At 53.4% G+C, this 25,352-nt stretch overlaps 1 protein-coding gene across 1 annotated transcript in view; it reads right to left on the reverse strand.

Annotated features, from left to right (window-relative positions):
- Positions 1 to 25,352, reverse strand: part of PTPRN2 (protein tyrosine phosphatase receptor type N2) — a 628,914-nt gene that overhangs the window by 464,786 nt on the left and 138,776 nt on the right. The window contains exon 12 of the mRNA XM_044920028.1: positions 16,930 to 17,016. Within this exon, the coding sequence (XP_044775963.1) occupies positions 16,930 to 17,016 (87 nt within the window). The remainder of the gene's footprint in view (positions 1 to 16,929; positions 17,017 to 25,352) is intronic.

A 25,352-nucleotide genomic window follows, 5' to 3' on the forward strand; every position in this document is an offset into this window, starting at 1 on the left:
ATCACCTTCGCAGCGGTTGCCAGGGTCGTTTTTAAAAGTGCTGATGGTGAGAAGGATGCCAAGAAAAGTACCCAAGGGTCTGAGTGAGTGATGAGGCCATGCTCAACAAGAGCCACGCGAAGACTGTAAGGGCCGCCTCAAAACTGGTAGAACCACAGCCAGGAGCGAACTGCCCTATGAAAACCCGCCATCCCTCCGCATCTCATCTCTTGCTCTCCACCTTCCCGCGCTTGTCCATGCAGAAGCAGCCACTCCTGACCCTCCTGGGGGCCAGGCCCGCTCTGAGCCTCTGGACTCCCTGTGCGTTCAGACAGGACACCGCGGTCCCTGCTCTGGTCTGGTCCTCACGGGAACGCCTGGCTCACTTGGCCGTGGGCCAGCCCGCTGCGCGAGGCCCTGCAGATGGACAGTCCTTGGCCGCGGCTGCCACCCCTGCTGTAGGGTACCTCCTGCAGAAGCCTCAGCCGCACCTCAGGCCCGAGGACGCCTCCTCCAGTCAGCCCCTGGCACTGCATCCGCAGCTCCGGGAGGCAGGCACGACCCACCCACGGCTTTCTCTTCGACGTCTTTGTACCAGAAATGTCCACATGGTCATAAACGCGGCTGAAACTCCCTGAAAATGCCACCATGTTCATCCTCCCTCTGGGTTCCCACTGCCCCTGGTTGGAGCTTCGCTCACGTCCTGGCCCGGCACGTCCCCAGGGGCACCCTCCAGACCCGCCCACACTCCACCGAGTCTAAGGGCCCACGCTGGCCCTCCAGGCCTGTCTGAAGCCGCCCAGCCAGACCGCTCCCCTTCCATTCCTGCTGGAAGGTCTGCCCCCTGGAGCGACGGTTGTCTGTGCCCTCACACAAATCGGTTTTCCTGCCGCCCGTGTGCCCAGCTCTACCGCCTCTCGGAGTCCCTCTTGGTCTGAGCCCACCATCCACGCTCAGAGCGCAGCAGACCCCTCCCCAAGATCTTCGGCAGCTGCAGGAACACGTGGTATCTAGCCCGCTGACTACCTTACAGGACATTCGTAGCTTCCCGAGTGCGGCTGGCTCTTCGAGGGTGTGCGGGGTGTTTCTGCCAGCACCCCACACACGTGGTGGGTGACAGACTCACAGTCGTGACTGAGTCATGACACTGAGCACAACCGTCTTCTCTACCGAGAGTGGGTCCTTCTTACCATGAATAGGCTTCACCTGCCACCAAAAGGGCCCTGGTAACTTAGTCCTTAACAGGACTTCAGGGTTATGTGTGGGTTTTGTGACATTTCTGATCTAAACATCTGAGAATTCCCAGGCAGATGGATCCCCTAGACCTAATCCTCCCTCAGGTGCCAAGAGTTTTCTCTAAAGACGCTGCAGGCCTTCCTGGTTCCTCGCTCACCCGAGTCATGGAGAAGAATGCAGCTCATCTGCCCCCGAACCCGCAGAGCCAGCAAGAGATGCCGTGCGTCACCCCCCAGCCAGCAAGGGACGCGCCTGACCCTGGGAACGTGCCTCGGACACGGGAAGCACGCCCGAGTGCCGGCCTCGCTGTCGCCGAGGTCTACACCGCACGCCCCCCCACCACCCAGCCTGGCCCAGGCACCCGGCCCGTTACCTCTCGCGCTCACAGGAATCTGCGACGGAAGGAAAACCTGTTTGCAGAGCAGATCAGAGAGGGTCAGCAGTCCAAGCTGGTGCCCAGGACCAGACTCTGAGCTGGCTTCAGGCTGCCCTGCTCCTGGAATCCCTCCAGGCCACCCGGTGACACAGGGCTGCACACAGGAGGCCTGCACAGGGATGCAGACCTGCTCTTCCCCAACGCCTGCTTGAACGTGGGGCTCGGAAGTCTCCACAGACCTCGCAGCTGCAACTCTACGTGTCACTCTTGTGTCACCTCTGCCGAGCCTTTAACCTCGCTGGCCTCAGGTCACTCGGCTGCACAACGGGGAGGCGTGTTCCGGCCAAGGGCTCTGACTTTGCCGTAGCAGCTGCCCTGTGAAGCCAATGCCCGATGATGCCCATGCTGGGCAGCGCCCGGGGACGTGAGGGAGGGAAGGGTGGGCAGGTGTGCAGAGGCTGAGCAGAGGCCACGGTCCTCGTCCCCAGTCCCTCCACATGAGTCCCCACAGCACCAGAGACCCTGCTGCCCCTCTGCCAAGCACCACCTTGTTCTGCCGGCCAGGGCACCCCATTGCACATGCAGGGCCGGCTGTGCCAGGAGCACTGAGCTTCCCACCGGGAGCGTCTAAAGTGAGAAGCTCCTTGAACGAGCACAGCCGGGCCCCCGGGCCTCTACTCAGGGTCAGATCCCCAAACCAAACAAGGATTTCTCTGATAAACGTTTGCAAGAGCACTCGATCCACCAGAGCAGAAGCACCACCCAAAGGAACCCACAGGAACCACCTCAAAATGCCATTCTCTCAGTGACGTCAGCCTGAGACTCATTTCCTTCCCCTTTGCTGCTTTGTGATCCTTGGAATTAATATTAGTCTATTGTGTTTACTTGCAATAAACACGGGTGCTTCTGAGCATGGAGCTGTTTGCAAATAGTGGGTGGAGACAAAGTATTTAAAATATTAGATACAGGGATACATTCAGTGCAGCACTGGGAAATGCCTGGAGTGCTCCCCCCCCTCACTCTGCTGGGTCTCCTCCAGGCCAGGTGAGCGCTACGTGGGGGAGGCTGCCCATGCGAAATGGGCCTTCTCCCTTAATATGCCAGCTTATCACTAGAAATTTGCAGAAGAAGTACCCTGTTGGGGGACTGTTGGAACTCAGTCCTTCTGCTGCCAATTTTTATGTGCATCACGTTGCTCTGAGTCATATAAAGCAACATATTGCAAACTATCGCCCTCTCTCTTCTGTTCTGTGTACAGGGATGAGGTTGTTACCAGATTTGTGCAGAAATGACTTGGGGGTTGACTGCTGAAGGAATGCCTTGCCCACCCTGCCCTTTGAGCAAATGCCCATCACTGTGGACATTTGTCCAGACTTGCAAACACAAGTCTTGGTGGAGAGAGTAACAAGGTGAGGCTGGTCGACAGGCCTGGGTGTACCTGGTCAAACAGTATTCGCGGGGGAGGGCAGGCATGAGTGCATATAAGTCCCCACCGAATGAGGTCTCCCGCCACGAGCCCTTTGGCGTGCTCCTCTCTGGACTTTCGGGGTTCCCATATTCCACGGTGGGCAGCCGAGGAGCAGGTGCACCCTACCTGACACCCCGGTGGAGGGATTCCAGGAGCAGGGCGGCCTGAAGCCAGCTCAGAGTCTGGTCCTGGGCCACCCAGTGACACAGGCCTGCACACAGGAGATGCTCAGCTAAAATTCAGAGGATGTGATCAGCGGCCTTCTATATGATGCGGGAGAAAGGAGGAGAGTGGCAAGAAACGGACTGAAGAGCCCAGAATGGATACTGCCTCAGCGAGTCGGGGAGCGGTGCTGGGGGACCAGGCACCAGGGCCTGGGCTGTGCCTGACGCTACCGCTGGGTGAGGGAGTCAGCAGCTGCTCCACCCCAAGCTAGCAGAGGGTGTTAAGAAGGATGAACTCTGGGGCGCCTGGGGGGCTCAGTCGTTAAGCGTCTGCCTTCAGCTCAGGTCATGATCCCAGGGTCCTGGGCTCGAGCCCCGCATCGGGCTCCCTGTTCTTCTGGGAGTCTGCTTCTCCCTCTCCTTCTCCCTCTCCCTGCTTGTATTCTCTCTCTCTGTCTCTAATAAATAAAAACCTTAAAAAAGAAAGAAGAAGAAGAAGAAGGATGAACTCTGAGGCAAACAGCTGCCTCCTAGAACCTTCATGGAAGCAGCAGACCTTCAGGCCAGCCCCTCGGCCGCCGCGTGGACCCCCATCCCCTCCCAGCGGGAGAGCGAGAATCGGTGCGGTGTCCTCTCCAAAGCCTGGAACCAGCAGCAATACCAGCCCTCCTGCACCTGTCTGAGAGCATCCAAACCCTCGGAACACACAGACGCAGCCTCGGGACATCGCACGGGCCCACACCACGAGATGCCACGGTGGCTCCGTCCCCCCAGGCCTCGCGCTCTGAGAAGGTTTCTCAGCCCAGCTTTGTTGTCGGTCCCCTGAGGGAACACTCCAGACATTCGCTCGCTACCAGCTTCTGTCCAGGACAGGTTAATGCCACAGACACACTTGTACCTGTCTAGGTGGTGTGGTTCTCTGCAGGGCTACGGACCACTGTGATGCCCTGTGTTCTCCACTGGGAGGGTGTGCTCTAGACCCTCCCTGTGGTCTGTCGGGGCTCAGTCAGGACTCCCGTGGGGACAGCTGGAGACCGAGGAGGCCGGCAAGACCCTCCCGAGACCTTCTCCTCTCATTTATCTGCTCCTCAGTCTTTCTCCCAGGTGAACTCTGCGGGCCTGCCACAGCCGACCACAGAAAGCCTGCATGCAAGGCTGGCCCTGCGCCGCAGCTGGGAACGGCTATGGGGAGGATGCCCACCGCCCATCCTCAGTCAGCAGGGCTCCCTGCACCCCAATAGCTCGGGCTGCGCAGGATGCAGGCGGGTTATAGGGTGGGGGCGGGACGCCAGGAGCTACCATCGTCTTCCTCCTAGACCATGGGGCCTGGGCTGAACTTACTGTCTTGTTCAGCTCTGCTTGGGGAGAACAGTCCCATATGCATAATGCTGGCACAGAAAGGGGGATTTCTATGTTTAATCAGAAACTAAAAAATAAAACAGATGCCTATAGCCTTTCAGAGTCTCTGAGAAGCAAATATAGCATCTAATATTAGACTTGGCAGGGAGAAATCTTTTTCTTTTTCCTTTGAGAAAGTCACTCATTAATAAATGAGAATTTCTCAAGCAGAGCACAACATTCCAACTCTATTGATACAAAAAAATTGTTGTTTAGATTAGGAAGAAATTATTGAAACAAAGAAAGATGACCTCAAGTTACAAGGGAATACCTATGTTCCACTACAAAACAGAGATACTTACCCTGTGCTTTGGCTTTCAGATTCTCATTCAGATTCAACCAGTAGTTGTTGGAAACACACTACAGTACATTTTTGTTATTTGCGGAGTTATGTCTTGTAAGGTCAACACAGTGTGGATTTAAGGACACTGGACCATGGCTCCCGGGGAAGCACGGGGCTGGACTCTGCCAGCCTTCGGCCACATCTTCACCAACCAGCCTGCGTACACCTTGTTTTATGTGTGCTTCCGTTTAAAGACGCCTTACTGACAGACGCTACTGCCCCATGAGCATTGAACTCACCACCTCTAGAGCTGTAGATTTTCTACAACAGCACTTTCTGCAGAAGCCCAGCCTTCTTGCAGGCAGGAACGCTAGACGTTCTACATTCGCACGGAGGCTGTTTCAAACAGCGAAATCACCAACAAAAAGCACGAAGATATGGAGAATGCAGCCGTGAACAGGGACAAGCATGTGTTTACAGTGTGGGCTGAAACAAGAATGCATTGTTCAAGCTCAGCTGAGAACATGCACGTGAGGCACTCAAATTTTTCTCCCTCTGCACCGGTCTTCAAGCGACCATGGAAGTGCTGTATTGATTTCAGGGTTACAGATAAATTTGCAAATACGGAATCACTAATAGTGAGGGTCTATTGTGCTTTCTAGTGTCTGTGTTAAGCACATTCACATACAATAATGACCTTATTGTTTTTGTCACGTTTTACAATTTAATACTATAGAAAGAGCCTGGGCATTGGACTTTAAGGGGCTTGTGATCTTCCTTGCTGAGTGATATCAGCATATAACACTCTTGAACCTGCAAAGTGGGGATGATAATGCATATCTGGGAAGGGCCGACCCATCGTCCTCTGCCCCGACCATCTGCAGCGGTCAGCTGCTCCTCCAGTCTCTGCCATGAGGTCCACACTCTCAGGCCTTTGTGGGCTCACGGGGCTTCTGCACACCATGCCGCCTCATGACTGAGGCAGTCCTGCTCTGTCTGGAACCACATGGTGGATACAAGGGGCAAGATCAGCCACTTCTCTCCAGACCCCACGGCTCTAGAATGGCAAGCTCATGATCAGTCTACGCGGGGTCATCACGGGCAGACCGGGCAAAAGCACCATTCCCTACCTACGGTGAGACGCTCTGCTCTGAGAGTGCACAAGTCACTTGACTCAGTGTTCCTGTAGGACCACAGACTTCCTGGCAGTCCCATTCACTTACTGTGGCAAGACTCCTATTTACAGTGGAAGAAATGCCACCAGCTGGGACCCACCTGCCCAGATGCAAATCCTTCCTCGTCTAGCAAGAGACAGCCTTCACGGTCTCAGCCTAGGAAACCCCAGTGGGCACGTGGGTCCCATGAGAAATGCTCCAATGGCCCCTCCTGGAGACCGTATTAGGAGAATAAAACCACACACTATCGTTCAGAATCGATTCCCCATCAGGTTGGAAATAATAGGAAAAGATATCTCCCTGAGATCTTGCAGTATTCACTGATTTTAAATTTCCTTTAACCACTTTAAGCAAACCATACATGTGCACACAGATGAAGGGGTGTCTCATCACCATCATGCCAGCTGGACCCATCTCAGTTTTAAAGAGAAGCCCCAAGTGGTCCTGAGCCCTGTAAAATTCAATGTTTCTACTTGGCATTTACTATTAATTACAATCTAACTCTAGGTGATGTTTAGGTATTGATAATATAACATGTGATTACATGTTTATAACATAATATATATGTTATATACATATAACATATATATATGTCGATATCGATATCAACATAATATCGATGATTACTCGTTCTTTATCACAGTAACTTCTAACAAAGAACAAAAGTAACTTCTAGCATTTTAATATTGACCTATTGCTGGTTTTCTGGAATTTCCCCACCCTATCAAGTTGATGGAACAAACAGAGCTCCCACTAACCCACGTGCTGGGGCGAGAGCTTTGCCTACTTGGTCTTTTCTTTAAATGGGAACTCTTTAGAAATCCCTTTCTCGGGGCGCCTGAGTGGCTCAGCCGTTAAGCGTCTGCCTTCAGCTCAGGTCATGATCCTGGGGTCCTGGGATCGAGCCCCGCATCGGACTCCCTGCTCTGCAGGAAGCCTGCTTCTCCCTCTCCCACTCCCCCTGCTTGTGTTTCCTCTCTCGCTGTTTCTCTCTCTGTCAAATAAATAAATAAAATCTTTAGAAATCCCTTTCTCCTACATTTATCACTGAAGTCATTTTCCAATAATCTAAAGTTCTGCCTTTATAATATCAGTATGCTGACAGATGAGTCTTCTTAATAATCATGTGTCTCGAGGTGATCTTCCGCACGTTAATTTTCATGCATGACACTCTAATTGCACGAGTTATAAGACACTGAACTCAGCCTGTGCTCAGACCGATATTTCAGTGGAGAATGGAGAAGGAAGCGACCCCCTGACGAAATCTTATTTTTCTTGTTATTTAACACCGGGTCCAAAACATAGAACACAAAAATCCCCACTGATTGAGGATTCCACTTAGTTGACTTATTCTGGGTATTATTTCTCCTGTATAATAATAGATTATACATGACACAGGATTATTTGTATCAGGCCAACCTTTAAGGTCCACAGTGAAAACAACAAATATGACTATAATTTTCCTTATAAACACTGGCTAAACAGCCCTTTGTATTTAAATTTAAATAGAGACAAGGCTCAGGGACTAGATCCTCTCAACCTTGGAGGATAGTAAGAAGATTGCAAAGTGGGGCGCCTGGGTGGCTCAGTCGTTAAGTGTCTGCCTTCCGCTCAGGTCATGATCCCAGGGTCCTGGGATCGAGCCCCGCGTCGGGCTCCCTGCTCGGCGGGAAGCCTGCTTCTCCCTCTCCCTCCCCACCTGTGCTCTCTCTCACTATCTCTGCCACTGTCTCTGTCTCTCTCTCTCAAAGAAATAAATAAAATCTTTTTAAAAAATCTCAAAGCATATTTGGCAGCAACAGAAAGTTGTAAAGTTAACGTTGATGGCTTTACAGCTAACATACAAGTAAATGCTGCAGGTTTTAACCGACATAATTTCCTGAAAGTTGTTTAGAAATTTTAAAAAATTTAAAAAATATTTGATAGAATATTTAATTAAATGTTTTTTACTAGCATGCTCTTGCCTTGGCTTAATGCACTGACCTGTGCTTTGTCTCTGATCCTGGATTTGGGGTAAAACCCATAACATGAATGGACAGGATGGAGGGATGATGAACGATGGATGATGGATGGACCATGGGTGGATGATATACAGAGAGAGAGCCCTATATTAACGCAAACATTAAGACATTTTCTCAAAATCCCATCTATGGCTTGCTTAAGAATCTTTCTACATTAACGTTTCTCATCTACGGGCTATACATTTGGTGAATTGCTCGTTCTGTACCTTACTTGTTATTAATTTAAAAAAGCCAAAATGCTAATGAAGGACCCAAAGTTACCAAACAAAACCATTTAGGAGACTTTTAGTCATTTAAGAGACTTGCTGTGTCTGACTGAACATAAACTGAGGCCAAGAGCAAGAAGATTTCTTTATTTGCACACATGGCTTTGAGGGGCTTCCTAAACCAGCCCCTCAGCTAGCCTCCCGGCTGAGGTGCTGGAGAGGCCCGGCTGGCCTCAAGAGAACACAGACAGGAGGGTGTGCTAAGGTAGAGCTGAGCACCATAATGGCATAATTTAGACCCAAAGCAATGCCTCGGACCATGCCCTCATTTTACAGATGAATAAGTCAAAACACAGGGAGTTTTAAGGACGAGCCCCCAGGGGTCCAGTTTTAGAAGAGATGCCACGGCTGGAAAGTGATTCCTGGGTTCTCCGTGAGAGCTTGTTCAGCACCATCAATAACCACGCAGTCTGTGTACGATCTCCACCAGCGTCCCCTCCTGGCTGCGGGCTCCAGAACTGTGGTGTTCACACTCTTTCCCCAGAACCGGCACTGACCCTGAACTGTGTCTGAGGACCACCAGCTCCCTCCTGGTCATCTTCCTTAGCTGTCCCTAACTCTGAGAAGTCCCTAACCCAAGCCGCCAAGAGAAAGCCGACAGGAAAATGAGTCCACGTCTGGCTGCTACATCTTTGCTTGCCTCATCTTCTCTGTGTCAAATCACAAAATTCTAGAATTCCATGAAATAGCAAAATGATGCACACATATATTCCTAAAGCATACTTTCCATTACCGTATTTTCTGCACAATTGTATATTCCTGCCTCCCAAACACTAGGCAGTAACTTTCCACAGTATCTGATTTGAGGGCTGACAAAGAAGAAGGACTGAGAGAATGAGCTGTCTCCTATTTGTGTGAGGAAACGGAGGCCTACAAAGTTATCGCACGGTAATTTGACATGAGCCTTCACCAAAACATAACATTGACGATGCTCTATTTTCTTAAAGGGTTGAGCAACTGCTTTACTGGACAGATCGTCTCTTATTTGCAATTACTGTGTGATTATGTGCAATTTGGGAATTCCTCTCTGTCATTAGGGAATGCCTTACTTTGCACTCCTCTTTCTTCCCATGGAGTATTTGGAAGAAAACAGATGATTCCTTATTTATGTTTTGACTTTGCACTTTTAAACTATTTGCTTAGTTCTCAATTCCCAGGACAATTTATTGTTTTCCAGTTAGAACTGAGAGATGATGTGTTTGGTCACGAGAAGACTGTGCTCTACCAGCGCAGGGGGGTGGGGGGCAGCCGGGGCCGTAAGGACCAGAGGTGCCTGGAAGGCCCCAGGGCCACCGGAGACCTATCTCCCATCGCACTTGGACTTCCACGGCGCTTAAGGACTGATGAATGAAACAAAGGAATAACTGAATTGTTAGTGACAAACTGAGAAACAAAAGCAGCCCCTGAAAATCTGGACCAAGGCTTTGTCTTGAAGCCTCAGAGAACCAGGCCAACAGCCATTCAGTGCTGCCGAGAGCTGGACAGGAGCCTCCCCCCATGAGTTTCCAGCCAACTGCGCTCCATCCTGACCCTTTGCGTCCCTGGCTCCGAGGCTCACTCCGTTTTGTTTCTCTGGACATCACACATCCATCCATCATAACCCACAACATGACACCACGAACACGCGGGGGCTTGTTTCCACGCAGGGAGGAGTTACGGCACCCTCAATTCCGGCCGCACTGTATTCTTCTCCAGCCCTTCCTTACGGATTTTAGTGCCCACGTGTGAGGGGGAAGGCCTCCTGCTGGATGTTAAAGCTTTCTCGTAGGGATGGCTCCTGAGTACAGCGTCCTGACTCGCCCACGCCACAGTCCTGCGGACATCAGCATGCCGGGAGCATCTCTGACTCAGAGAAAGGCAGGAGAGTGAAAATGAGTTCTACTTTGTTCTCCTGAGAAAAATAAGGATGAAGATGAGCAGAGAGAACTAGTATTCACAGCCCAGGCAATAAATACAATGTGTATTTTACCACAGAATTTAGTTTTATTTCAGTATAAATATAACTTTTTTCACGTGTTTAGATACTTCTTGGTTTAAACAACATTTTAGGGCGCCTGGGTGGCTCAGTCGGTTAAGCAACTGCCTTCGGCTCAGGTCATGATCCTGGAGTCCCGGGATCGAGTCCCGCATCGGACTCCCTGCTCGGCAGGGAGTCTGCTTCTCCCTCTGACCCTCCCCCCTCTCATGCTCTCTGTCTCTCATTCTCTCTCTCAAATAAATAAATAAAATCTTAAAAAATATATTAAACAACATTTTATTATTTTCATAGTGTGTTATATGTGGAGCACCACCCTCTGCCGAGTGACCCCTACAATAGTTCAGGGCAGGTACCATGACGCCCATCCTACAGATGAGCAAACGGAGGCAAGGCGAGCCTCGGGAGTTTGCCAGTGTCTTAGGGCGGTGGAAAGATGGCACAAACTCAGGCCACATTGATCGATTCACTCACTCACTCACTCAGTCACTGAGCAAATACCGAGCACCTACTACGTGCCTGACGCCAACCTAGGTGCTGAAGACGCACCACGGAGAAATAGAAGCCCAACCCCCGCCTTCAAGGGGAGTATCGTCTCCTGGGAGAGATGAAGACACGCTCTTCCAGATCAAAGGATCACAGTCTCTCTAAGGAAGCCCTAAATACCAAGACGTCCAGTCCAGCACATAATTCCACCATCTACCCAACACTTCGCCCTCGAAGTGTCCGTGCAAGCCTGGGGAAAGGAACTGAGTAGGTTATTCTTGACAATCGAACCTGCTCATCATTAGGTGTCAGCGTAGGTTAAGAACAACAAAAGTAATGGAAGCACAACCGGCTGAGCCGAATGCTTACACAGCAGCAGGGCCCAAGCTCTTGGCTGTGGGATGTCTCATAGGATCTTCACAGAGAGCCCATCAGCCTTAGAACCAGTCATGCAATTTGTAGGGGACTCCTCAGAGCAAGATCCCACGTCACAGCCCGTAGCACACGCTGACCATCCACATTTTACACGCAGGGAAACTGAGGCTTAGAAAGGCCAAGTATTTTAACTCTGCTCCTAAGCTGTGATGTCATTTCTCAATAGGAAGGGGCTCAACCGATACTTTAAATATAAACATCTTCACCCAAAGCACAGGGATTTACTTAAAATGAGAAAGGCCCTCTGTCCCTCAAGCAGAACTGTTACTCACGAACACACCGGCAGCGCCCTTCCCACGGTCTCATCTTCAGTCTAAAGATAGGCCTGGGGCAGTTGTCACCTCGTGACATTTCCTTGGGTGCACAGCGTCGCTGTCTCCAGCCACTCCGCGGACCCTGTACGTAAGGCCTGGGTAGGCCACGGCCGGTGCTCCTGCTCTGGGAAGACAGGAGGCCCCTCCTTCTGTCCTTCTAAGGTGGCATACTGAGAAAATCCCGGACCCAGGTGGAGCAAAGTGACGGCACCCACCTGCGAACCCCAGAGCTTGCAGGCAGTGGACGCATCAAGCAGGGGTGCAATCACCATCTACTGGGGCCCCCTGTAGGGCTCCGGGTCTGACTGCTGGAGGCTCTTGGCTGTGAGCGATGTTTGCTTATCCCAAGCATAATCTCTGTCACCGTTAATCTGCAATGTCCTGGCACATTCCCCAAATTACCCATAGCTCTGTCATCACCTGGGCTGCAAGCCTAAGGGGCCAACCCAGCGAGGCAAAGGCCATTCTGACCCTGTGTCCAACTTCAACTTCCTCTTTAATGTCTTCATAAGTCAGAGAGACAAGACAGGAGCCCAATAACCACAATTCTGCCCTACGAAACTGAAACTCCCACAGATTCTCACAAATGGAAGGAGGGGTGGGGATGTGCGGGGGTGTGAGGCATGGGAAGGGGGGATAACGTGGGCCTCACATCCCTGGGACTCATGGGACCGACCTGGGCCGGGCACCATGCCCCCCCGGCCCCATACAAGAAGGCCCTAATGAGAAGTGTCAGGGTTGTGAGTTCCTGCCACTGCACCTTCAGCAACCGTCCTGAAAGAACACTGTATTTTCATCAATTCCGTAAATCACACAGATGGGAAACTAAACTGCTTCTTGCATCAGGAGAACGCGGGAAGATTGATCACAGAATTAGGCTGTCCTCCCACAGTGCCCTCAGCTGAGCCGAGCCTTCTCGGGGCTGATCTGAAGGCTCAGCTGGGGCCCCTCAGGAGGAGCGTGGACGCCGGCCCCACCTGACCACGGAGTCTCCTTGTGTACGGTGGGTCCCCGAGCACCGCCCACCGACGGCCCCAGAGGGAGCAGCCTGCGCATCGATCAGCACCGCTGTGGACAGCCGTGATTAGGTTATAAAATCGTAACTGAGGTTGTTGTGTGCCTGTTGGCATAATCACATCAGCATGCTAATGCCGTTTTAATGGTCTCTAATGATGTAATAAGAAATAATGGAATTTACTTGACAGCTACATAACCATTAACAAAACATATTAAGTATAACTGGTACTTCCATAAAAACGCAGACAAGCTCTGAAGGCGCCGGCTTGCGCGGCGGCCTCTCTTCCTCTCCTGGAACAATGAGCAGCCCTGAGAACATGCTCCTAGATGCACAGCCAAGCGCTGGCCACGCAGCGGCCCCCGCCACGGCCTCCACCGCCCACGTCCGTCTGTCCGGTGGGCGCACGCGCTCAGCACACCACCACGGTGCTGGGCCCCTAGCGCACACGCGTACAGACTAGTGCAAGCTCGCACACAGTACCTCGGGACCCGGACGCGCGGGGCCAACACTAACTGGCAGGACGGGGGGCTCTGGCAGCGCAAGGACCAGCTTTACATTGGAAGCGTGAGCTGCATTAAGAGCAGGGGAGACTGGGGACCCCTCCAGCGGGGCGAGGCGGCGGGGAAGGACCCTCTGGAGTGCTGAGCTCGCTGGAGAGCTGCGGACCAGACGCTCACCGGCTTAAACGGCGGCGGGGGGTGTCACGTTGGGCTCCGCAGGACATCGGAAGCCCCCAGTTTTCTGACCAGGGAAGAGACAAAAGCTTTGGCATGGCCCCCAGCTCAGCCAGAAAGTGCTCCCCAGAAACCCTCTGCACCCCAGTCCTCCTCAGATGTGACAGGGGTGCAGGTGGGAAGGGCTGAGACATGTAAGCCGCAGACCCGAGGTAGAGACCAGGGACAGAGGGAGTGCAGCTAGCTCCCACCAGACGTCCTCACTGGACATCCCTGCCCCCGGGCCCCCCGCCCACCGGACACCCCCCGCTGGACTCCCCTCCCATCAGCAGCCCCCCACCGGACACCACCCCCCACCAGACAGCCCCCGACACGGACACCACCGCACCAGAAGCCCCTCCAGTCCTGACACCCCTCCCACTGGATGCCCCCTCCAGAAGATGCCCCTCCCCCAGGCCAGAAGCCCCTCCAGTCCTGACACCCCCACCCCCAGCCCGCACCAGAGGCCTCTCCTGTCCGGAAGCCTGCCTGGCCTCGCCCTGGCCTCTGGGACTCCCACTACTGCCCTGAGACTCTTAGAGGCCGATGAGCCCGGCTGAGGATGAGGACAAAGGGAGGTGACAGGTGGGCAATGCAGAAACCGTGGGGCAGGACAGAAGATGGGCTAAACATGCTTGTTGACCTCGGACACCCGTGTCCCATCCTCTCTGGGAGACACCTTCCCTCAACAGGAAACTTCTCACTGCTGGAAAAGTCGTGGACACGTGGTCAGTGGCCGCCAGTCAAGTGAAAGGCTCAGTCCTACAGCGTTCGGGGGCTCATGTGCGGGGCCTGCCCCTGGGGGTGGGTGATGAGGCCCGCCACCATGGGGGCTTCCAGCCTGGCCCAAGGGCAGCTCCCCTCCTCGGCGGTGGGCTCTGGGTCACACCCACCTGACCCACTTCGGGCTGGAGAGCTCCACGGCTGTTCCTGAGGCTCCCAGCCCACCGTGCTCCCGCCTGTCCCGAGGACACCCCTCCTCCCAAACCCCGCTCTCTCAGCAGCATGGAGCCCAGGTCACGAGGCACACACACCCCGACTTCCAACAAGCAAGCAGCGGCGGGGGGCCGAGGCTCCAGGAAGCGCAAGGCCTCTGTGTGCGGGGACCTCTGCCTTCTATCTGGTGCTCACTCACCCCAGAGCGCAGAGGGAAATAATGAAAATTCAATAAATACAGTCGCCAGTGGGGCCAGGCCACGTTTTACTCTGAAGCCTCTCCGTGTGATTACTTTTTTGTCTAATGTTCTCAACAACGGGTCTGAGCTGTGTTAACATTCTCCAAAAGCTCAGGCCACCCCGGCCCCTCCCGGAGCTCCCCCTGGAGATGTGAAGTCTTCTTGTTGTTTACTGCCTTCCGATCGCTCCCGGGACATTCTTCCCTCTAATGAGGAGGCACTCATTCATTCATTCACTCCCTCAACAGCAACATGTCCCTGGCACCAGCAGCTGAATTTCGGGGGCCACATTCAGTGTCTCCTACTTGTGGACGGAGGGGCGAGGACCGCCCCGCCCTGGTTGGCGGGCGCGGTGTGGGTGCCAGGCCCGAACTCCGCAAGTCCTGCGCTGGGTGCCTGATGTGAACGTGTCAGGGACCGCTGTGACCCCCGACCTTGGGGTCCGGAGGTGAAGACTGCAGATGACTAGCCACGTGTGGGGTGCAGGCATACTGGGGAAATTTCCCTCTGCTTCTCTGAAGGGAACGGTCGGTGCCACCAGGTCAGGACTGGCTCTCTCTGTGTGCGATCTGTTTAACGGCACCCGAGACACATGCCCTGGGCAAAGGGCCTGGGTGGGCCTCCTGTGTTCACGCTGAGCTCCCGAGTCCAGCAGCCATGCCCCGGCCCCTCCGCAGACGCCTGCATACACCTGGCATGCGGTTCTGCATGGGAGGGAATGTGCTTGGACAAAGGACAGTTCTCAAGGGCGTCTGAAATGACAGGCTGGAATAAAAGCTGCTCCCACGGGGCCGGCGTGTGGCTCAACTGACCGGGTAATGACATAGTCACATGTGGGTGTCTCCCAATCTCTCAGCGCCTCCCACATTCGTGACTACCTCTCCAAGGCCGAAACCCCATCTGGCATGGGGTCGGGACAACCAACACTCATCTAGAAACCTCAGCAGCCCCAAGGCACTTGAGCCTCCTCCTGTGTCCTTGTAAGAGAAACATGCTCTCCTCATGTAAAGTCACTGGTGGCTTGCCAGCCCACGGAAGGAACGCCACACTCCTCACAAGGGCCTTGGGGCCCACCCGAGCTGCCCTGCCTGTTCACGTGGGGCACACAGTCCCTCCTGCTTCGAGGCAGCCGGGCACCTGCTCTCCAGACCTCACAGCCTCTGGCCCTTTGCTTCCACGTGAACTAGGGCTGCCTGACCTTTACCAGCTCTGCTCTGTGCCCATTTCTGCTGGAATGTCATGTTCTCTGCTCCACCTTGGCCCGGTGTTCTGTAAACATCTGTTGAATGAAAAGCTGCGTCTTGGGGCGCCTGGGTGGCTCAGTTGGTTAAGCGTCTGCTTTGGCTCAGGTCATGATCCTGGGGTCCTGGGATTGAGCCCCAGGTTGGGCTCCCTGCTCAGCGAGGAGCCTGCTTCTCCCTCTCCCTCTGCCTGACGCTCCCCCTGCTTGTGTTCCCTCTCTCTCTGTCAAATGAATAAGTAAAATCTTTAAAAAAAAAAAAAAAAAAAAGAAAGAAAGAAAGAAAAGCTGTGTCTTGTAGACGGTCCCGTTTGCTGGTGCAGAGATGATACAGGAGCCCTCATCAGTCGGAGAGACGGGCTAGACCGTCGTCAGCGGCAAGGAGCCCAAGGAAGTGAATCTGGGCTTACTGTTAAGACGAGGACTCGGCCTGGCCCCTCTCTCCCAACTTCTGGCTCCCTTCTACTCAAGATAAAGGGTGATGAACTTCCAAATGAGCTAAGAGCCACAGGGAAAGAGCTTAGACAGTCCCACCGACTGGCAAGACTTGCTGACGGTCATACTGTATTTCCAGGACTGAAGGCCCCAGGCCAGTCGTCTGCGTCAACAGATAGCTTGGCTGAGCCTCTTATTTCCAGGCCTGATTGGCTCACAACACACCACTGATCCATCCCGAGACGGCTCTCTGGGCTGACCTCCGCGTCCGGACCTCCCCCCGGTCTCCAGCGCCACCGAATCTGCCTCCAGCCTGCCCCTGATGACGAGAGAGGCTGGTCGTGCTCGGGGGACGTGGTGCAGCAAGTACATGGCAGGGTGTGCAGGCTGGAGGCACTCCCTAAGTGCTGACTTCTCATGGACACGCACCGTCCCTGGGCTCGGACTCATCTGCAGCAGGGTGGGGCCCAGGCACCGGAATATTCTAGAGCCTCCCAGGCAATTCTAGGTGCAACAGGGCTGAGCGCCGCAGCCCCAGTGGGCCCTGTCCTTCCAGCAGATTATAATTCTCACAATTACAGTCCGGTTTCAGCTGCACTTAAATAACTTACCAAACCCACCTGGAATTTTCCTTCCATCTCTCTCCTGAACTGTTTCTGGTGTAATTAACAAGAACCCCAAGCACACTGTTCTTTCCCTTGCAAACCAATTATGAAACGGAACCTGATGTGCGTGGAGACTAAAAGCCCCGGACCCCACACCCGGCACTCACGCGATGTCTGGGAAGACACTCATCGGCACCTCCAGGAGCCGCGCGATGCTCTCCATCAGCTCCTTCCCCTTCTCTGGGCTCAGGGGGCTGTTGAGGAGAGCGGGGGGCAGCGTTACAAAATGGAACTCATCAACACTTGAGAAGCTGCGCATCCCCCCTGCCCCCACCTCAGCGTCTGTGCATTCCTGTCACATAGTGACCAGGCTCTCAGGGCAGCCGGGATCAGGTGCTTCTTCAGGCATGATGAATCACCTGAATTTCCCAGCAATGAGACAAACAATACAGTGCAAATGGAATTGTTAGAAGCGTAATGGGCCCGTGATGCAGCCACGGCTCAGCTCAGCCTTCAATAAAAAATATAATAGGGGGGTGGAGGGGAGGCCAGACGGGAAGGAGAGAGAAAAGATGGGAGACCGAGGGGGAGCAGATGCTGAAAATCGAGTTTCAGGATGGGCGTCAAATGTACAAAGGAAACACATTCTTAAATGGGCTTGTTTCTAAAATGAGCGATGTGCCATGAGAGGGATGTGAACGGGACATATCTGAAGGTAACCATGGAGACCAGAGGGGCACCGCGCAGCGACCCCCTGGGAGGCGGGGTGCTCCGGGACGATGCGCCCCAGGCCCGCGGGAGGCCCGGCTCCACCGTAACCGTGCGGCTCAGAGCTCCAACGACAAGTCCTGAATCCCAACACGCAGCTGTGTGAGCCACGCTGGCCCGTGAAACCCTATTAGCAGCATTCCAGAGAATATTCCATTATGTCGTCATATAAAAGCTGGTGCATAGCCACCGCCGTCATCCCGGCCGACCTCTCGTGCCCTTGGCCACGGTGACAGGAGACGGGCTAGGTGCAGCGACAAACAGACCGGGCCCTGCCTTCCGGGGGCCTGCATTCGAGCAGCACACGGGCGGCAAAGACAAGTGCTGTTGTGGATTGAGCTGTCACCCAAGCTTCGCATGTTCGGTCCTAAATCCAGAACCTCAGAATGTGACCTTACGTGGAAAGAGGTCACTGCTGACCGTCATGCTGAGAGGAGGCCATCAGGGTGGTTCCGAATCCAATGTCCCTGGAGTCCTCGTAGGAGGAGGACATGCACAGGGGTGAGTAGGGAAGCATCCAGGGTCACTGCGGCTCCAAGAGCCGACGGGCTGCAGGGTGCAAGGAGGAGCCGACCGGGATCCAGGACGCCAGGACTGGGCAGGAGGGTGCAGGGGGGCCTGCGGGCTTGGGAGAGGCCACGGGTGTGTCGTGGCACCAGGAGGTGACCCAGGAGCATGTGAGACGCAGAAGCGTGGGAAGGAGATTCTCCTGAGGACACATCCTAACGGACAGGGCCCACGCTGAGCATCTGAGCTGGGAGCAGCTGGGGAAAGCGGCCTTCAGAGAATGGCTGAAGCAGGAATCCGGAGGGACAGAGCCAGCAAGGAGGAGTCGAGGGCCCTTGGAGGCTCAGGTAGAGACGGAGAAGCGGGCTGGCGTCAGGAGTTGCCGCTTGCCCCGCAACTGTCCTGGGGTGTCCCGGGCACGCGCAGCCACAGCGGGACGGACACTCCCGCCCTTAAGGGGAGGCTGGTAAGGAGCCACGGCACCAAGCCGCCCCCCACCACCTTCTCTCAGCGGGGACAGGAACTGGGCTTCTTCCTAGGGACGCCGGTTTCTGCAGGAGGCTCTCTACCCACAGCCGGGCCTGCTCTCCACGCCTCACCCGTTGTTCTAGATCTCTTGCCAACCTGCAGGGTGCTGTTCTGCCCTAAAGTGAGAAAGGAGAGGCCCGACGCGGGTCTGCGATCAGGGCCTTTGCCCCTCCATCCCGCTTCCCGGGCAAGAGCGAGATGCCCAGGGCTGGGGACCCTTCCAGGAAGGACAGACAAGTCCTACAAGCCTCCTAACACAGGGGCTTTTCACATCATGCTGTAAAATTAGAACACATTTTCAGGTCAGTGTGTGCACGTGGTGTGGAAGTGTACCCTTTTACCTCGTCACCCGACCTGACTTAGAAACCCCCCTGGGCATCTCGCAGAGCCCACGCTCGGGCCCACGAGGAGGTGAGACACCGACGGGGGAAGGGGTCCACCTGGAACCTTTGTGTCTTCATCATCACTCCCTGCCTGTCCACCCGGAGCTGCAGGCTGGAGCTCGCTTTCCATCAGCCAGCCCAGAGCCCCAAGAAGGCCTGTGTCTTAATCAAGTGTGCAGGGACCTCGAGCCACGTGGGGGAAAGGCCACGGTGCTATGTGCAGACTCAGGAACAGGAGAGCAGCAATGCCAGGAAGGTGTGTTCACTACAAGTCAGATGTGGAGAAAGAACGACAGCCGCAGAGCCCTAATCCGGCACGTGGGCACCAGCGACACAGCAGGGCCTTGGAGGCCCTCGTGGCAGAGCTCTGGTGCCCCTGCCCCCGCGGCTCTCAGATGGGCCGCTCTTCCTGTAACCAGGCCCCCCAGACGCAGTGCAGGCGGGCGGACAACCAGCATCTGCAGACGCGAGTGACGGGGCGTGACGAGGCCTGCAGCGAACCAGGGCCACCCTCACCTACGCAGCCCACGTACCCCAGGCCAGACCCCAGCCAGGACACAGCCTTGCTTCACAGACCCCCGCCGAGGGCACAGACCCTGCCTCCTCGGGCCCCGCCCCAGCAGCTCCCCTGGACTCCCAGCACTCGGGACCACGGAGCCTGACGCCGGCCCCCACCGCACCTGCAGCCAGCCTGGGGGCTCCCTGCTCGGTGCCTCCCTGCCGGCCTCCCAGGCCAGGCCGATGAGTGCAGCCAGGTGAGACCTGGACGGGGCAGCTCGTCCGCCCCACCGGCGCCGCCCGCGCGACCCAGCCGCAGGCTCCTGTGCGGCCCGGGGCAGCGGTCAGGCTTTCGCCGTGTGGGTGTGGGCTTTGGCCACGGCACCAGCCGCCCCGCACACGGACACGAGCAGATGTGATGCGTGTGTGAACGGAACAAATGTGTGAATACACAGGAAGATGTCAAAATGTCTCACGCTGAAAATCATTAAAATGTAAGTTATTAAAGGAGTCCCACCTAGCTGACAAGAGTTACCGTGTAAATCAAGGACAATGGGCATAAAAGCCCCTCGAACCCCAAACGGCTCTCCAGCCCCGGACTCTTTATTACTAACAGCCTGATTCCAGCCTCACGGCAACACCTCTCCTGGCGGGGCCGCGTGTGGAAACTGACCCGGGCCCCTCCCCAGACCCGCAAGGACGCGCCTCTGTTCACCCCTCTCTCAAGGGAGGGGCCTGGTGCGTTCTCTGTCAGCGGCTTCTCAGGGTAGTTTTCTGTGTAATTTCACAATCAAAAAGCAGTCGCTTGCCCTTGAACCAGGAGGACCTTCTGTCCTCCTTTCCCGCCCATTTCCACCGCCTATTCCCCAAGAAGGGGCCTGTTGGGCGCCCAGGCTCCAGCCTTCAGTGGGCGCTGGGGAGGGCAAGGGTCCGAAAGGCAGCGTCGAGGGGGCCCCCACAATGCGGCCTGACGATCGCCCGAGAGACAGCAGGGCCTGAAGTGTTGCACTTGGGGTGCTGCTCCTCGATCTACGACAGAGATGAGTGAGGTCGTGCTCAGGGTCAGTCACGTGAGCCAGGAGGGGACGTCAGTCGGAGACCAGAGCTGGTCGCTCAACCCGCACAGATGACGAGCGGATGAACGTGTTATCTACAAAGGCATCAAAGTGCGGAGGAAACAGTGGGACCGAGGAGGTAGGCTGCTAGTCGTCAAAAAATTCATAGGGTGAATACGAATTGTTTACAGAGCCAGTGGACTTAGAACACTAGAATTCCAGAAAGTGGAACACAACGTGCAAGTTTAACCCACCAGACAGTAGACCCCAGAGAGGAGCCAGCACGGTCCACCGGGGGATGGACAAGTGGAACGCGCCTGAAAGAAACAGCTCAAAGGGGCCGCCCAGAGAAATCCTGTCTGTGCAGAGGGGGTCCCGGCCGCCAGAACGTGCCCCCGGGCACTGGGCAGACACCCTGGAAACACACCTGTGTGGTGGCCCCAGCGATGTGGGACTGCCCACTCTACCCCTTTCCACCCCCACCCCTGAATGTCCCATGTGACCACAGAACGGGACGGAGGTGACGCAAGGCCCCATCCCGTATCTGAGCACAGGTGTGCTCAGAGTAGCAGAGCACAGGGTCTCAGCCCAGCACCCTTCTATCTCCGAGAGTTTGAACGGATGTCAGGAATACATGTACATGGCCAAGCGAGGGGCTTCATTTGAAGGGGCGGCATCAGGCACGCAGCCCGGAGTGGAATGACAGCTCAATCTAGGAAAATGGGCCCTCAGGTGACAATTACCAGGTGAGGAGGAGGGAAAATGAAGCTCCGTTCGATGCCACATACACTGAGGTGCCCCCGCGGCCCCACCCAACTTGCTGTCCTGGTCCTTCATGGGAGAGTCGGCAGGCCAGGCTGGATGGTCAGAAGCATCTTCCTTCCTGCGGTCACTCAGGATGTGCTTTGCCTGCAAACATTTCTGTGCCCCTCGGAGGACGCTGCCAGCAGGAGACGCGCGGGGGCCTCCCTGCGACTATGGGACCACAAACACTGGTCTCCCTGATGGCCTCCCTCCAGCCCTGTGCTCTGCGAACGGACTCGGAGCCAGAGCCCTGCAAAGTGAACCACATGGCCTGGGACAGGAGGCATCAGAAGACAGCAAGGACTCCCCAGGTGTGCACACACACACCTTGCAGACACGGGAGACTCCCCAGGTGTGCACACACACCTGCGTGTGCTTGAGACAGTGGAGCAGGTGTACACGTCCACACACGCCGACGTGCTCACCAAGAGGAGCGTGGCACTAAAACCAGCGAGGGTTGTGGTGATGATGTGCACTCCTGGATCGACACTACCAGGGCCCCCTGCCTGCCCGGAGACTCCCCCTCCTCCCACTGACCCTCAGCTCCAGCCGGCCCAGCCACCCCCCGTTGTGTGCCCCACACCCACAATGGCACAAAGTGCTTCCTCCCCTCATCCTGGCCACCAACCAGGCCTCACCCATTCTAACCAGGGGGCCCACGTGGCTCCCTCCTTTTCCTAAAACTCCCTCTGCTTTGATGTAGAAGCCCCGAGGCCACCACCTATTACGCAAGCTCTCTTAATTATTTCACACATTTTAATCCTCTTCCTGTGTCCAAACTGCACACTCAGTGAGGGCACAAACTACATCTCATGTTTTTCTACCTCCAGAGCCTACTGTCCCATGCTGGACATAAACCAGCTTCCCAACCAAGTTTACTACCAGATTCCATGAACTCTGTGCTCGAGCCTATTTTAAACCAAAGGGTGACATTAGGCGATGGGGAACCCAGAGGCTTTATCATGAGTCCCAGCCCCACTTAGGCCTCATGAGTGTCTAATGACCCTACATTCCTTCACCCCACAGTGCACACAGTTAACACTTGTATCCGCAGCATGATTATTTAAAACGCCTTAAAGATAATGATGAAATCCGCCAGGATACGTGTAGGAACCCTCCTGCCTCCCAAGGAGACCCCTGATCACACCAGCTGCTGACGGGTGCTGTAGCCCCTCCCGAGGGCTGCCACGGCTCGCTGCCTGGGCTGGAGCACCAAGCACAAATGGCTTATGACAATAGCGGGTCCGGTCAATAGTTAGACCAGTAAGATTGTGCTCAAAATGAGCATGCAGTTATTTCTATTTTATTTTTAAAATACATGGCCATCATCTGTCATTTCATGGTCTGAACTTCCTTAGAAAGCAGTTGGAGTTAATCTCAAAAATCAATGGACGGATATGGCACATGCAATTTCATCTGTGTGTCGGTGACACCCTGATCACCGGGACACCCGATACTGCCGTGGAGGGAGAGACGCAAGCCGTGCCGGCGGCTCGGCCCTCACCGCCTGCCTCGACATCTAGCGGCTGAGAGGGTTTGCAGAAGCTAGAGCTATCTGCTCTGATGCTTTTCCTCTCTGAATCACAGCCACATGTTAACACGACTGCAGAGTCGTTGTAAAGTCAGATGCCCCTAGGGACCTACTGAAGCAGCACAACAGCAGAAAATCTGAAGCATTCACACCACTCACTTGATGGGAAGGCCACAGGAGAAGCAACAGTACCCCCGTTTCCCCGATGGCCTCCATGCCATGCACAGTGTGTGGACTTCCACAGTGCCCTGAAATCACCACGGGAATGAGAGGACAGACGAAAAATTAGAAAAACTGTTATGTCAGACGGTGAAGGAGTTGTGGAGAGCCACCCTAACAAAAGAGCAGTGGCAATAACTTCAGGTGAGAAATGTCAGGGGCCGTGGAAGACCTTGAAGGTTCTCCTTATGCTCTCCACCGTGCTGAGACCCGCACAACACTCTCACGTAACACAACAGACCCGTGAGGAAGGTACTGTCGTGAACCTCATTTTAAAGGACTGGAAACTGAGATTAGAGAAAATAATTCAAGCTCCAGGACATGCCACCAGTAAGTCCCAAAACCTAAACGTGACTCGTCAGTGAGGGTGTGATGCGGGCTTCCAAACTACAGGGCAAGCCCAGGTAACTTACAGCTGCATCCTTCCCTGTGTTTTACCTTAACTAAGCTGCAGAGTGTCTGCACGTATCATTCCTCCAGGTCGTTTTGGCAACAGTGTTACTGTCTCTTCCTTACGGACCCAGACGGTCCTGCCAACCAGACACCCACGTCTAGGACTCTATGTTCAAGAGCTGACTGTTTGTGCTTCTGCTTCCTTACTTCCTGATTTCGGATACTTTACTATTCATTCGAAAATTTACCAAAGGTAGGGAATTAAATGATTGATGGATTGCAAAATGATATCAGTCAACTCTGATACAAACTTTTTTGATGAGGTATTTTAAACCAATGGATAAAATGAGGTTTTCATGGGATTCCCCAATTAGTCTAGCTATCCCTATATACTGTTTTAACAAATAACAATATTTTTTCTATTTAAATAATCTTATAAGCTAGTTATTCTTTTGTTAACCCATAGGAATTCTCCCCAATGTAGAGAAAAGACATTTCTCATGAGGGAAATGAGAGAGGAGCTGCCATGATTCAACCTTGATTCAGTATCACCTTTCTTTCCTGCAGAGAAATAAAACCCAATGTCTTCTGGAGAATGAGTGAGTGAGCTCATGGTAATTTGTGCAGCCAAACTGATTCTTCTGATTCTTCTGACTGCTGAGCCCATAGGCTTCTAGAATACATGCAAATTCATCTGGAGGTGCCAGAACCCTGAATTACTCTTTCTAGTAAAGTTGTTGACAGACACCAACTCTTCACAGGTAAAAAAAAATCACCTGGTGAAAAACTGTTGTATTCCAACAACTTCAAGATGAGACTAGACTTCTCACCACAAGTATATTTATTTCCCTACATTTTTGGAAAAAATATTTGCCAACAGCTTAATACAAATCTAAGTACACAATGTCTTAGAGTTAGTTTTATGGAAAGTATTGACATGAGAAAGATAAAATGAGGAAGGCAGTACAAAAATGTAGAGCTTTAGTACACATTCAAAGTTGTTATCAGCTTGAAACAGGCTGTTCTAAACATATGGTATTTCATGTAAGCCTAATAGTAACCACAAAGCAAAAGCCTATAATATGTACACAAAAGAGAAAGAGAAAGAAATGTAGGCACACCACTATAGAAAATCATCAAATCACAGAGGAGGAAAGAAAGGGAAAGGAACAAAGGAATCGCCAAACAGCCAGAAAATAATTTACTAAATGGCAAAATGAAGCCCATACTTATCAGTAATTACTTTAAATGTAAATGGACTAAAATCTCTGATCAAAGACACAGGTGGCTGAATGGATAGGGAAAAAAACAAACAATGCCCAACTCCATGCAGCCTACAAGAGACTCACTTCAGCACTGAGGACACCAACAGACTTAAAGTGAAGGGATGAAGAAAGATAATCCATGAAAAGGGAAACCAGAGGTAGATAAAATTATGTTAGACAAAACAGACTTTAAGGCAAAGATTGTTAACAAGAGACACAAAAGATGATTATATAATAATAAAGAGGTCAGTTCATCAAGAGGATATAACATTTGTAAATATTTATGCATCCAACATAGGAGCCCCTAAACACATAAACAAATACCAACATATCTGAAGGGAGAAATAGACAGCAATATAATAACAGTAGAGACCAGATACATGAAGGACTTTCCACCCCATAGCAGCAGAATACACATTTTTCTCAAGTGCACATGGTACATTCTCCAGGATGGATCACATGATAGGACAGATCACATGACAAATCTTAATAAATTTAGGAAGACTGAGATCATATCACGCATCTTTTCCGACCACAATGGTATGAAACTAGAAATCAATTATAAGAAGAAAACTTGAACATTCACAAATATATGGAGATTAAATGATATACTCCTGAACAACCAATGGGTCAAAGAAG

Source organism: Neomonachus schauinslandi, chromosome 12 (assembly GCF_002201575.2).
Source record: "Neomonachus schauinslandi chromosome 12, ASM220157v2, whole genome shotgun sequence".
NCBI lineage: Eukaryota > Metazoa > Chordata > Mammalia > Carnivora > Phocidae > Neomonachus > Neomonachus schauinslandi.